This window comes from Oncorhynchus gorbuscha, linkage group LG14, assembly GCF_021184085.1.
Source record: "Oncorhynchus gorbuscha isolate QuinsamMale2020 ecotype Even-year linkage group LG14, OgorEven_v1.0, whole genome shotgun sequence".
Classification (NCBI taxonomy): domain Eukaryota; kingdom Metazoa; phylum Chordata; class Actinopteri; order Salmoniformes; family Salmonidae; genus Oncorhynchus; species Oncorhynchus gorbuscha.
Window position 1 is genome coordinate 68,864,597 of NC_060186.1, and position 15,014 is coordinate 68,879,610.

Here is a 15,014-nt window from a genome sequence, read left to right on the forward strand (position 1 = left end):
GCCATTACAATGAGCCCATCCTCCTGTAGCTCCTCCCACCAGCCTCCTATGGTGTGTACATAGTTTGTGTACACAGACCTAATACAATTACCACTTCCCCAGATTGTTCTTGAAGACTGTTTCTATTGTGCTCCTTTATAACATGTATACAGATGAATGTCAAGGATCTCGGGGTTGATACATGGATGACATGTTTTCTGTCAATCTGAAACCACAATGGGGGAGTTTACTGTAATTTATGCTGTGGCATTAACATATGGCAGATGGTTTCAACCACAATGACCAGGGTGGTTTTTCTTGCAAAGAAGGGAGCCTTTAAAAAAAATGAGGGCAGACATTGAATATCCCTTTGAGCATGGTGAGGTTAATAATTACACTTTGGGTGGTGTATCAATACGTCCAGTCAGTGCAAAGATACAGGCGTCCTTCCTAACTCAGTTGCCAGAGAAAAAGGAAAATGCTCAGGGATTTCACCATGAGGCCAATGGTGACTTTTTAGAAATGTAATGGCAGCACGTGACTCACCCTGTAAATTACAATATGCATGCGGGAGCTCCAAGAATCGTCTGAAACTGTTATTAGGTAACATGTAAAGTGTTGGTCCCGTGTTTTATGAGCTGAAATAATAGAACATTTCTCAACTTTTGTGCACAAATTTGTTAACATCCATGTCAGTGAGCATTTCTCCTTTGCCAAAATGATCCATCCACGGGACTGGTGTAGCATATCAAGGAGCTAATACAACAGAGTGAACATTACACAGGTGCACCTTGTGCTGGGGACAAAAGGCCACTTTAAAATGTGCAGTTTTGTCACAACACAATGCTGCAGATGGATCAAGTTTTGAGGGAGCCTCCAATTGGCATGCTGGACTGCAAGAATGTCCACCAGACCTGTTGCCAGAGAATTTAATGTTTACTTCTCTACCATAAGCCGCCTCCAACGTAATTTTAGAGAATTTGTCAGTACATCCAACCGGCCTCACAGCAGCAGACCACGTGTATGGCGTTGTGAGGGCGAGCAGGTTTGCTGATGTCAACATTGTGAACAAAGTGCCCCACAGTGGGGTTATGGTATGGGCAGGCATAAGCTACGGACAACAAACACAATTGCATTTTAAACATGGCAATTTGAATGCACGGAGATCAGTGATGAGATCCTGAGGCCCATTGTCGTGCCATTTATCCATCGCCACCACCTCATGTTTCAGCATGATAATGCACTGCCCCATGTTGCAAGGATCTGTACACACTTCCTGAAAGCTGAAAATATCCCAGTTCTTCCATCGCCTGCATATTCACCACATCACCCACTGAGCAGGTTTGGGATGCTCTGGATCGACCCGTACGACAGCGTGTTCCAGTTCCCACCAATATCCAGCAACTTTGCACAGCCATTGAGGAGTGGGAAAGTATTCCACAATCAAAAGCCTGATCAACTCTATGTGAAGAAGTGTCACGCTGCATGAAGTAAATGGTGGTCACACAAGATACTGACTGGTGTTCTGATTCACGCCTGCGACCAAAAGATACCCAGTCATGTGAAGTCCATAGATTAGAGCCTAACGCATGTATTTAAATTGACTGATTTCATTATATGAACTGTCAGTATGATTTGACCGAATTTTGAAAAGAATAATGGGCAAATGTTGTGCAATCCAGGTGCGGAAAGCTCTTAGACTTCTCTAGAAAGACTCACAGCTGTATTCACTGCCTAAGATGCTTGTTCAACGTATTGACTCGGGTGTGAATACTTATGTAAATTAGATATTTCTGTATTTTATTTAAAATAAAACAGCAAACATTTCTCAAAACGTGTTTTCACTTTCTCATTGGGGTATTGTGTGTAGATGGGTGAGAGAAATTTTTTATTTTTTATTTTACCTTTATTTTACTAGGCAAGTCAGTTAAGAACAAATTTTTATTTTCAATGACGGCCTAGGAACAGTGGGTTAACTGCCTGTTCAGGGGCAGAATGACAGATTTGTACCTTTGTCAGCTCGGGGATTTGAACTTGCAACCTTTCGGTTACTAGTCCAACGCTCTAACCACTAGGCTACCCTGCCTCCCTAGAATATACTTTCAATACATTTTTAATTTGGACTGTAACAAAATGTGGAATAAGTCAAGGGGTATGAATACTTTTCGAAGGCACTGTAAAATGTATGTATGCTTTATTCACATGATAGTACTAATCAGTGAAACCACTTTGCTAAATATCAAGTACTTTGATCTCTGAGACTTTATCCCCCATGTAATGTATGTCTGCAAAATAATGCACACCGTTTCCAGTGTACCTAATATTCCAGATAGTTGAATGAATAGAAGTGAGCAATCAACAGTCAATACGTTTCAAAGGTCAATAAAGAGTTAAGGTGTAATGAGCATGTTTCTTGAGTTCTTCTGCTCAGATTGTGTGATCTGCAGGTGTCAGCCAACAGGTTTTTATTTGAGAACGTCAAGTGCATGCTGCGACACTGCTTGGTTCCACAGCTAACAGTCTCGGTTGATCAAACGGAGAAAAACTTGACTTCTTCCTGTTTTCTCTAATTGAGAGATTCTGAGGTTCACAGCTTCCTTTCAAACTTGGCTTAGAATAGTCCCAAGAGTCTTTTCAAACGATCACTGCGTTATTCTGGTAAGTCCTCTCTTACACAATACATGGGATAATATGTGACCATGTTTGTTTAATAAAATATATAATTTACTGTTCTTAATGTAAGGAAAACTGCTGGGTTAAATATGTTCAACATGCTCTTTAATCTTTATTTGTAAAAATGACATTCCACTAGATCTTACTGTAGATTACATTGTGTGTATTGTAATAAAATCAGTTAATTTCTAAACATGTCATATCTGAAATTAACACAGTTGTTTGCAACTCGTTTCAGTTCTACTTTTTGACTGTATTGTCTGAAATGTAAATTGTCTACCTTATACAATTTTAATTACCATTCATTCATTCATTTCACAAAAGTAAATTTTTCTATCATAACAGTCTGTCACCCTAGGAAAAAGTACTCAATTGTCATTCTTGAGTAAAAGTATTTGGTTTTAAATATACTTAAGTATCAAAAGTAAAAGTATGAATAATTTTTTATTCCTTATATTAAACCAACCAGACGGCACAATAGTCTTGTTTATTTTTATTTATGGATAGACGGGCACACCAACACACAGCAGACATAATAAATCCCCCGAAATCTCAGGATCTTGCTCAAATGTATGCATATACACTCTGCAGCTAGGAATGGGGAACCTCACCGCAGAGAATAAGCAATGTCCCACAAAACATATTCTACAACATATCCTATGCAAAAGCCTTGGATTAGGCTGTCTGGCCCAGATTGATCCGTCACAGCCAAAATGAAAGAACCTAAATGGTTGTAGTTAAGCCACCATCACTAATAGGTCAGAAGAGAAAAATAAAATAAAGCAAGTGGATGTACCTTTAGAAGACCTCAGAGGGATGTGTAGAAAACAGTAAGGTATGTGGATGTACTGTATGTCTTCACTTCTATCAGGTGGTGGAGGATGTTATATAAGAATGAAAGGGGAAATGCAGTATGTTTGAGTCATCTAACATGGATAAAGGTATACATCTAATGATTTTCCATTCATACATCTGATATCATTTCTAGATATCCAATTAGCTTCTTAAGAACTCACAATGCTCGTTGTACATACGTTAATTTCTTCAATATCCACTTAGATGATCATGTGCTTCAGTTGACATTTGATTAGGGAAGTCAGGCGAGATGGAACATCAAACCATTGTTGCCTTGCTGTGCCACTCCTGTCGTCTTTATGCTTTGGGAACGGCCACCATGCAGAAGTGAATAATAGGAACAACAACCAGAAGCAGAACAACAATTTAATGTCTTTGTCAATAGCATTGAGACATTTTTATATTCAAAACACAGATTTTGTAAAATGACAAATGTACAATGAACTGCCAATTTATAATGCCAGCAGTGCCCCTAAAAGTCACATTACTGACATGAATTACTGTGTGTCATTGAAAGCCAACCCCAGTTGTGCACTTTAGATACTTAACCACACTCGTGCATTTAAATAAGAATTTGGGTCACTCAAGCAAGATTGGGGTTATGTGACCTGGTTCTCTGCAAATTTCCTTTCTCTGAATCGCACCACATTGCCAACCCTATTCGACTCCAGATGACTTCAGTCACACTTTTGTAAGGATGTTAATTAACTACAATCAGAATTTTGCTTTGTAGTTAAAATAATATACGTATACAGTAGTTGATAGTGATAGGATACATTTCAATAAAACAGAAATGATTTTTTTTGGGGGGGGGGTGCCATGAGTACATACTGTATGTTGAAATAAATTCCAAGTGTGTTATTAAATGAAAGACCTGTTCTTCTCTGAGTGCTCTCTCTATTTATCCATAGGAGAAAATGAACTATACGGATAATGCCGAGGAAACAGTTAACAATTCAGTGGCGTTGACTATGATTGGGTGGAGCCATGTAATATGGAAGAAAACAACAGTGTGGAGAGAGTGGTGCGACTCTACATCCATTCTGTCATCTGTATCCTGGGTTTACTGGGCAACATCCTGGTGATCGTCACCTACGCCTTCTACAAGAAGGCCAAGTCCATGACGGACGTTTACCTTCTGAACGTGGCCATAGCAGACATGCTGTTCGTGGTGGCTCTACCCCTGATCATCTACAATGAGCAGAGTGACTGGGCCATGGGGATGGTGGCCTGTAAGGTTCTCCGTGGGGCCTACAGCGTCAACCTGTACAGTGGCATGCTGTTGTTAGCTTGTATTAGCACCGACCGCTACATTGCTATCGTCCAGGCCCGTCGCTCCTTCCGGCTCCGCTCCCTGATCTACAGCCGCATCATCTGCGCTGCAGTCTGGAGCCTGGCCCTGCTCCTCTCCGTCCCCACCTTTGTCTACTACGAGCGTTATGTGCCTGCACACAGCAGCATTGGAAATTATTATGACAACTATGATAACAACAATGCTACAACACTGTTAAATCTGGAGAACACCATATTCTTAGAGGAGGAGGAGGAGGAGGACTATGTAGTCTGCAACTTCAGGTTCCCAGACAAAGCCACGGCCCGTCAGATGAAGATCCTGGTCCCGAGCACCCAGATGGCGGTGGGCTTCTTCCTGCCCCTGTTGGTCATGGGCTTCTGCTACTCCAACATCATTGTCACACTGCTGCGTGCCAAGAACTTCCAGAGGCACAAGGCGGTGCGCGTGGTGCTGGCTGTGGTGGTCGTGTTTATCATCTGTCATCTGCCCTACAACGCCGCACTGCTCTACGACACGGTCAACAAGTTCCAGACCCAGACCTGCAGTCAGGTGGATACCACCGAAGTGGCCAAGACAGTGACAGAAACGGTGGCCTACCTGCACTGCTGCCTCAACCCGGTCCTATATGCCTTCATCGGGGTGAAGTTCAGGAACCACTTCAGGAAGATTGTGGAGGATGTGTGGTGCATTGGGAAGAGGGTCATGAATCCCCGACGCTTCTCGAGGGTCACGTCAGAGATGTATGTCTCCACTGTCCGCAGGTCTATGGATGGATCCTCTACAGACAACGCATCTTCTTTCACCATGTGAGGACGAGACCCTGTGGTGGAGACTGCCACTGCTGTGAACCATAGCGCAGTCTGATACATTTATCAATGTACCTATGCCATCTTTATTGAATGTTTCCATAAGCCTTACATGGAATAATCAATGTAAAATAACAAAAGTGTTTATTTAAATGATGACAACTGTTTCTACTTGCTGTTTATTGTTTATGAATATGATATATCGGTTGTTGCTTTTATGCAGTTCTGTCTTTGGTTAATACACAATTGTGGTTTATGTCTGTGTTTGAACGTATTTTGAAAGACAAAATAAAAAATATTTTTTTATGGTCTATATTAATTTCCTAATGTGTTTATTAACGGAAGGACAATACTCTGTAATCTGGGTTTCAGCCATGGCAAACTGCTCACAATTAGTAGAAGTACCAGCGTTGTTATTGTTACCCAGTAGATAGCGCCATTTACACTCTTTACACTATGTCTCTACACAGTCTGGAATGAAGCTTGTAAAATCAGTGCGGAGACAGCTTCCCTAGAATTAAGTGAGTTCTACAAAGATAAGGCAGTATTGTTGTTTAAGAAAGCCAAATATTAGGTCATATTTGATTTGAGTGAAATTCTGTTATTGTCTTAGGTAATTGGTTCATAGGACAGACAGCCTCATATGCACTATTTATTTAGTGCATGTTCTTGTCAACGTGATGTTACAATTGTTGCCGGTTTACAACCTTTGGGGCTTAATTGCTGTCATTTGTGCTCACTTGCCAATTAAAGATCCTAATGTAATTGTCTCTATGTAATCCCTGGAGTACAGTTGTGAGAAGCTTCTGCGGGGGTCTGTTGTGTTCATGACTCTGCCATCAACCTATCTTTATCAACAATTCATCTTTAATCATGACTAAGCATATATGACACCCCTGATTCAATTATTAAAATCATAATTTGTAATTAACCAACATTTCTTATGTAATTTTAAATGTTTAAAACGAAACAATCGTCCTATTTTCAACACAGGATGCTGCTGAGGGGAGGACGGCTCATAATAATGGCTGGAATGGAGTCAATGGAATGGTATCAAACACTTGGAAACCATGGAAACCATGTATTTGATATCATTCCACTGATTCCACTCCAGTCATTACCACTAGTCCGTTCTCCACAGTTAAGCCACTATCCTCATGTGATTTTTAAGTTATGTAAGTTATACTACTCCTACAATAACATCTGCCTAATATGTGTATGTGACCAATACAATTTGATTTGATTTGATATAGTTTAAGTACAAAGGAGATATTGTGAAATGTAACCTTGGTTTGACCAAGTGGATAAAACAAACTGTATTTGGCAAACATTTTGCATCTCCTGCGCAAGTCACACCATCACGCAAGCCACATGGCTGTGAGAACAACTGTTGACCAAGTCCTCCTCTATTCCCATGGCAATAAATAGTGTCAGTTCAGCTTCCAAGGCCAACTCATGAAGCGAATTGATCGATGCTGGACTTGGACTGAAATAGTTAGCGATACTCATTTCGGGTGTTGGGGTGTTGTGCCGAAAAGCTCTCCCTGACAGAATTCGTCGCATGAATGCGCACACACTCAATTCTTCATGCCTGCGACTTGCTTGCTAGTTGAGATAGCAATAAAATAGCCTTGCCGCAATCCTACCCCATCTTCTAATTTCCTTAATTTTGTGGCTAGAGTCAAATACTTTCTGTGGCACACACACTACTGGTCAACATGAGCTACCAAAATGATTATGAAGTGTGCCAGGTCTTGCAGTCCCAAGATAGAATGGGGGGAGCATTTCGGCAGGCAATCAAATAGCCTTGCCAACCCCCCTTCTAATTTCCTTAATTTTGTGGCTAGAGTCAAATACTTTCCATAGAACAAACTTCATATCAGGATAGGCAACCAAAATGAATAATTAATGTACAGTGGGGCAAAAAAGTATTTAGTCAGCCACCAATTGTGCAAGTTCTCCCACTTAAAAAGATGAGAGAGGCCTGTAATTTTCATCATATGTACACTTCAACTATGACAGACAAAATGAGAAAAAAAATCCAGAAAATCACATTGTAGGATTTTTAATTATTTTATTTGCAAATTATGGTGGAAAATAAGTATTTGGTCAATAACAAAAGTGTATCTCAATACGTTGTTATATCCTCTTTCTTGGCAATGTCAGAGGTCAAACATTTTCTGTAAGTCTTCACAAGGTTTTCACACACTGATGCTGTTATTTTGGCCCATTCCTCCATGCAGATCTCCTCTAGAGCAGTGATGGTTTGAGGCTGTTGCTGGGCAACACAGACTTTCAACTCCCTCCTTATACTAGTGGAATAAGACATGGGAGAGGTGCCAAATTTGGCAAACATATTTATTTATAGACTAATACTGTTGTTTCACAATTCCAGTGGGTCAGAAGTTTACATACACTAAGTTGACTGTGCCTTTAAACAGCTTGGAAATATCCAGAAAATTATGTCATGGCTTTAGAAGCTTCTGAGCTTCATTTGAGTCAATTGGAGGTGTACCTGTGGATGTATTTTAAGGCCTACCTTAAAACTCGGTGCCTCTGCTTGACATCATGGGAAAATCTAAAGAAATCAGCCAAGACCTCAGAAAAAAATGGTAGACCTCCACAAGTCTGGTTCATCCTTGGGAGCAATTTCCAAACGCCTGAAGGTACCACATTCATCTGTACAAACAATAGTATGCAGGTATAAACACCATGGGACCACACAGCCATCATACAGCTCAGGAAGGAGACGCATTCTGTCTCATAGAGATGAATGTAATTTTGTGCGAAAAGTTCAAATCAATCCCAGAACAACAGCAAAGGACCTTGTGAAGATGCTGGAGGAAACAGGTACCAAAGTATCTATATCCACAGTAAAACAAGTCCTATATCGAAATAACCTGAAAGGCAGGTCAGCAAGGAAGAAGCCACTGCTCCAAAACCGCCATAAAAGACTCCAGACTACGGTTTGCAACTGCACATGGGGACAAAGATGGTACTTTTTGGAGAAATGTCCTCCGGTCTGATGAAACAAAAATAGAACTGTTAGGCCATGATGAGGGACTGGTGCACTTCACAAAATAGATGGCATCATGAGGTGGGGAATTATGTGGGTATATTGAAGCAACATGTCAAGACATCAGTCAGGAAGTTAAAGCTTGATCGCAAATGTGTCCTCGAAATGGACAATGACCCCAAGCATACTTCCAATGTTGAGGCAAAATGGCTTAAGGACAACAATGTTAACGTATTGGAGTGGCCATCACAAAGCCCTGACGTCAAGTTACACCAGCTCTGTCAGGAGGCATGGGTCAAAATTCATCCAACTTATTGTGGGAAGCTTGTGGAAGGCTACCCGAAACGTTTGACCCAAGTTAAACAATTTAAAGGCAATGCTACCAAATACTAATTGAGTGCATGTAAACTTCTGACCCACTGGGAATGTGATGAAAAAAATAAAAGCTGAAATAAATCATTCTCTTGTAATGGGATTCTTCCGTCGAAGGAGAGGCGTGGTTGAAGTTCATGGTTTTTTAATAAGGAAAACTATACATGAACAAACTACAAAACAATAAATGTGAAAACCCGAAACCAGTCCTGTATGGCACAGACACAGGAGTCAGGAACAATCACCCACGAAACACTCAAAGAATATGGCTGCCTAAATATGGTTCCCAATCAGAGACAATGATAAACACCTGCCTCTGATTGAGAACCACTCCAGGCAGCCATATACTATTCTAAACAACCCCACTAACCACAATCCCATGACCTACAAAAACCCCAAGACAAAACACACCACATAAATAACTCATGTCACACCCTGGCCTGACCAAAATAATAAAGAAAACACAAAATACTAAGACCAGGGCGTGACATCTCTATACTATTATTATGGCATTTCACATTCTTAAAATAAAGTGGTGATCCTAACTGAACTAAAACAGGGAATATTTACTAGGATTAAATGCCAGGAATTGTGAAAAACTGAGTTTAAATGTATTTGGCTAAGGTGTATGTAAACTTCCAACTTAAACTTCCAACGTAAACTTCCGAAACTGTACCTAGGAATGAAGGGATAGATAATAAACAGTAGCAGCAGCGTATGTGATGAAACAAAAAACATTGTGAAAAAAGGGTCAATGCAGATAGTCCGGGTAGCTATTTGGTTAACTATTGAACTATTTAGCAGTAACATGGCTTGGTGGTAGAAGCTGTTCTGGGTTTGGTTGGTTCCAGACTTGGTCGAATGGTAACGCTTGCCATCCAGTAGCAGAGAGAAAAGTCTATGACTTTGGCGGCTGAAATCTTTGACAATTTGACAAAGAAACAGTATGTTTGTGTGCAGGAACCGTACATCCGTCAATGAGTCAGTACGTTAACACACCAAACATCAATATAATTGATCATGTACTATACACCACTACAGTAGTGAATGTGGTTGGTTTGGAGTTGAAAGGCTGTCATACAGCAGATAAATAAGGTATGATTGAAAACCATTGAAGCTGTCAAACCATAACATGAAATAAACAGCCAGCGAACAGGTGGAAAATCCAAATAACTATTTTTATTACAGCAATTCAAACATACTGAAACACCCAACACCATCACTCACAAGCTTACAAGCCTTGAATTAGTATTATTAGCCTATGGCCATTCGTTCGGCAGTACGATTGCCTTGGTCCACATAAACTTCACACAGCATAAACTTAACTCACACAGCTTGCCCATTCATGAAGACTTCTGATTAGACCCAGCAGCAAGATGAATATAGACCTTAGCAGCGGGATCTTTGTCATATAAAAAGAAAAATAATAATCAAAGTGTTTTATTGCAGTAAGAAACACCCTAAAAGACAGAGGAAGATAGGAATGGAAGTTACAGTACATTAAAACCTGGCCTTGCCAGGCACGGAAAGGCAGCTAAATTTTCAAAGGTGCACTCTTCACTGAACAGGATAAAATAACGACATACTGTAAGGGTGACTTCATGTCTTTGAATGTCATTCCTTTGAAACAGGACTATTACTATGACAGAGAGGTGAGGGGATGATTGATTCTATTGTAAGAGGCTATAGGCTCCCACAGCAAGTAGACATGGCACACCTTAGGGCAGAGACCATCAGCATATGGGCCCACCGAGACTTGCAGCATGTCACAGGCCTCACACCTTGTGTGTGTGTGTGTGTGTGTGTGTGTGTGTGTGTGTGTGTGTGTGTGTGTGTGTGTGTGTGTGTGTGTGTGTGTGTGTGTGTGTGTGTGTGTGTGTGTGTGTGTGTGTGTGTGTGTGTGTGTGTGTGTGTGTGTGTGTGTGTGTGTGTGTGTGTGTGTGTGTGTGTGTGTGTGTGTGTGTGTGTGTGTGTGTGTGTGTGTGTGTGTGTATTTTCATTCACTGGCAGACAGACAGACAAGGTCATATTCTAATTTCACAGCGAGTCTTTTCCCCTTGAGTCTTGAGTGAATTACCCTCTCTTTGTCCCTGCTGGCTGAACTGGGTGACCAGACAAAGCACACATTGGAGCAATTTTTTAAATTTTTAATTTTACCTTTATTTGGTAGCAAAGCCCTGGTCCTGCTGTAAACAGCCTTAGCCCTTAGCCCTGGTCCTGCTGTAAACAGCTGTAGCCCTGGTCCTGTTGTAAACAGCCTTAGCCCTGGTCCTGCTGTAAACAGCCTTAGCCCTGGTCCTGCTGTAAACAGCCTTAGCCCTGGTCCTGTTGTAAACAGCCTTAGCCCTTAGCCCTGGTCCTGCTGTAAACAGCCTTAGTGCTGGTCCTGTTGTAAACAGCTGTAGCCCTGGTCCTGCTGTAAACAGCTGTAGCCCTGGTCCTGTTGTAAACAGCCTTAGCCCTGGTCCTGTTGTAAACAGCCTTAGCCCTGGTCCTGTTATAAACAGCCTTAGCCCTGGTCCTGCTGTAAACAGCTGTAGCCCTGGTCCTGCTGTAAACAGCTGTAGCCCTGGTCCTGCTGTAAACAGCCGTAGCCCTGGTCCTGCTGTAAACAGCCGTAGCCCTGGTCCTGCTGTAAACAGCCGTAGCCCTGGTCCTGCTGTAAACAGCCGTAGCCCTGGTCCTGCTGTAAACAGCCTTAGCCCTGGTCCTGTTGTAAACAGCCTTAGCCCTGGTCCTGTTGTAAACAGCCTTAGCCCTGGTCCTGTTGTAAACAGCCTTAGCCCTGGTCCTGTTGTAAACAGCCTTAGCCCTGGTCCTGTTGTAAACAGCCTTAGCCCTTAGCCCTGGTCCTGTTGTAAACAGCCTTAGCCCTGGTCCTGCTGTAAACAGCCTTAGCCCTGGTCCTGTTGTAAACAGCCTTAGCCCTGGTCCTGTTGTAAACAGCCTTAGCCCTGGTCCTGCTGTAAACAGCCTTAGCCCTGGTCCTGTTGTAAACAGCCTTAGCCCTTAGCCCTGGTCCTGCTGTAAACAGCCTTAGCCCTCTCCAGGCGCTCTATAAGGAAGGTTAATTCAGGTTAAATAAATAAAAGGAAGCTGTGCAGCAACAGCAACTATCCCAACTGTGAATTTCACAACATGCTGTCGAGTACATTTGTTTCACAAACTGCTGTCCATTGATGTATTGATAAATAAACTATTGCTCAATCGCCGCGGACAAGGGTGAAAAGTGTTTTAAAAATATTTTTAAAATAAAAATACATGAAGCTCACAAATATCTTTACTGCCTAACTCAGCACATTTTGGAGAGTTGGCGTTATGGATCAATATGCCCAGCTCTAAAATTAGACTGTCCGCCTGTGGTCAGGGCATCAGGGCTGAGAGGGTTTGGAAGACAAGTCCACCTAAAGAGGCCATACTTACAGTAATGTGAGAAATTCATGTCATTATCCAGGCCACAGACCAATAGACAATATAGCCACTCAAACCAGACTTTCCTTAGACATTCAAATCGGTTTCTTGATGCTGCTAATCCTTTACCATGCGACGGGATGTTCTATCATTCCCTGTAATAAAGTCATAGTAGCTAGGTTATATTATATCAATAGGGATAATATAATAATAATAATATATGACATTTAGCAGACGCTTTTATCCAAAGCGACTTACACGTTTTATTTCTACTCTAAGAGAGAACAAGGCAATGTTTCCACGTAGTAATAACAGGTAATACTCTCAGAGAGGAAAACTATTTGAATCATGCAATAGTTATATTGACATTGAATTATAAACACTTGGAAATAAATATTGCTTTGGCAGTGCTGTTGATGAAAAAGTTCTACCTATTGACATCACCTAGGTCTATACACTAGTCTACATTGTTTCTGTAGAGCTGTTGAAGTGTATAGCCATAGAGGCAAGATAAGAGAAGCCTATCACAATATTACTGTCCTCTGGTAGGAATTACAAATACTGTTCATGAAAATGGACAAATTATTTAATTTATCATTCTTTTATCAAACACAACATATTTTGTCCTCAAATGACATTTCTGAGGCTGCTTTAGTGAGTCTCCAAAAATAAGTAAATATTGTTCATTATTCTGTCTCAGGCTGTCTTGGGCAGAGCCAGGACAAATGGAACAAGGACGCCTTTAGCCTCTACAGGTGCTTTGAGTGCTTCTGCCTCAGGCAAAAACTGTTCATTCTCCTCTTCCACAACAAACTGCAATGTTTGGGACTTGTTCACACAGTAAATAGTGTTGCCAATGACAGCACAGCGAAAGGGCAAGGGGTTGGTCTGCTCCAGGGACGCACTGTCATGCCATATTTTCACCACAGTGTTGTATTTGAACACGTTGACGCCATAGTCACGGTTGACGTCAAACCTGTAGATGAAGTTTTTGAACGCCACCATGTCGGTGGATTTCTTCCTGCTGTTGTTGAACGGGCATTCCTCCCAGTCAGCTCTTCTACTGTCATATCTTAGCAGACGATAAAAGAGAGAGCCTCCGGATACGAACAGCTCTCCATTACAGGTCGTTGCCTCGTGCGCAACAGCGAACGCCCCTTTTGGTAGCGGCGCCACAGGGCTCCATCTGTCAGTGCGAGGGTCGTATTTCTCCACCGTGAAGAGACACTCCCCTCCGATTGCAAACAGGTACCCGTCCATGGACACCAGTTTGAGCTGAGACCGACCCTGGGTGAGCGGTCGTATTTCGCTCCAGCTGTCAGTGAGAGGGTTGTAGCAGAACACCTTGTCCGAGACCTTGCCTTTGTCGTCCTGCCTTTTGATTCCACCTGCTACGAATAGATAATTGTACATGGTGCATATCCCAGAGCCCTTTGTGTTGATTTCATCCGGCATCTTCGTCAGCACTTTCCAGTCCTTTGTCTCCTCGTTGTAGTAGTAAATCACATGGTTCTCCTCCAGGGACACCATCGATAGAGGGCTCTGGGGGCGACTGTTCTCACGGCTTGGAGGTCTGCTCCCGGCGCGGTCATACACCTCGTTGATTTCAGCCACCACCAACGCCCTCTTTCCCTCCATTCTCATAGTGAGAATCAGCTCTCTCTCCCCTCCCGTCAAACGCCCATAGACAGCAGGATCATGCAGTATTTCCAAGAAATTGTCACTCATGTGCTTGTAGGCTTTCTGCTTCAATTCACCGATACATTGCCTTTTGGCTATTGTCAAAATCTCATAGCAGTTCTCAGCGGTAATCTGCTCCGACATTTTATCGACAGCAGCTTGAACTGCGAAAATAATTTATAACACTTTAGCCCGGGTGACGACCTCTACAATATTAACCTTACTAACCTGCATTCGGTACGAGTAAATGTAATCCACCAATATTGTCAAAGTCTTAAAACTCACCCCCTTTAATCGGCATACGTCTCGGAACTGCCGCGCCTTGAAATAGTCACTTTTCTCAGCCAAAACGGCTTTATGCGCTTCAAGTTTCTTTCCAGACACTTCAATCACTAAATCAGACTTATCTCCAGAAACACAGACGCCGTTCCCACATCCACATCCTTCCTGCCTGGACTGTGGTGCTTGGTTTCTCTGTGTAGCTTCTGGCTCGCTCTCTCCCCGCACAGCCGTCTGTCCCGCACTGCCTGTCTGTCCGCGCTGATACAAAAGGTGACAGGCGCAGACCTCCCCTCCCTCTGCCCCGCCTCGGTACTCGCTTTATGAATCTAACACTGACCTTTCACAGCTTCACCGCTGACTTAACACACGAGAGATGCGCTCCGTGTTTTCGTGTCGTCATCCAGTTAGAAGAGGGAAAGCCCAAGCTGTGCGCCACGTTCACCTGCGCGCGGCAGTTCTCCTCCACCGCATCGGGCTCTATTGAACAGTGCTGCTCTTTGTTGAGATGTGGGGTTGGGGGGGTTCTCATTCATGGCTGACCCATGCATTCGATCTTCATTTGTATTTACTGAGCCATTCCTTGGTGGGCTACCATTATAACATCTAAGACCCATGACATCATTATCCATTTCAACAAGTGGGCTCC

General features: G+C 42.4%; 2 protein-coding genes across 2 annotated transcripts; one reads left to right on the forward strand and one right to left on the reverse strand.

Annotated features, from left to right (window-relative positions):
• The first annotated feature begins 2,468 nt into the window (after positions 1 to 2,468).
• On the forward strand, positions 2,469 to 6,298 carry LOC123995822 (C-C chemokine receptor type 6-like). The gene is made up of 2 exons (XM_046299504.1): positions 2,469 to 2,637; positions 4,419 to 6,298. The coding sequence occupies exon 2, from the start codon at positions 4,502 to 4,504 to the stop codon at positions 5,609 to 5,611; it is 1,110 nt and encodes a 369-aa protein (XP_046155460.1). The 5' UTR covers positions 2,469 to 2,637; positions 4,419 to 4,501; the 3' UTR covers positions 5,612 to 6,298.
• A 6,255-nt stretch (positions 6,299 to 12,553) lies between these two features.
• On the reverse strand, positions 12,554 to 14,378 carry LOC123995715 (kelch repeat and BTB domain-containing protein 11-like). The gene has a single exon (XM_046299387.1). The coding sequence runs from the start codon at positions 14,228 to 14,230 to the stop codon at positions 13,103 to 13,105; it is 1,128 nt and encodes a 375-aa protein (XP_046155343.1). The 5' UTR covers positions 14,231 to 14,378; the 3' UTR covers positions 12,554 to 13,102.
• Positions 14,379 to 15,014: the final 636 nt, after the last annotated feature.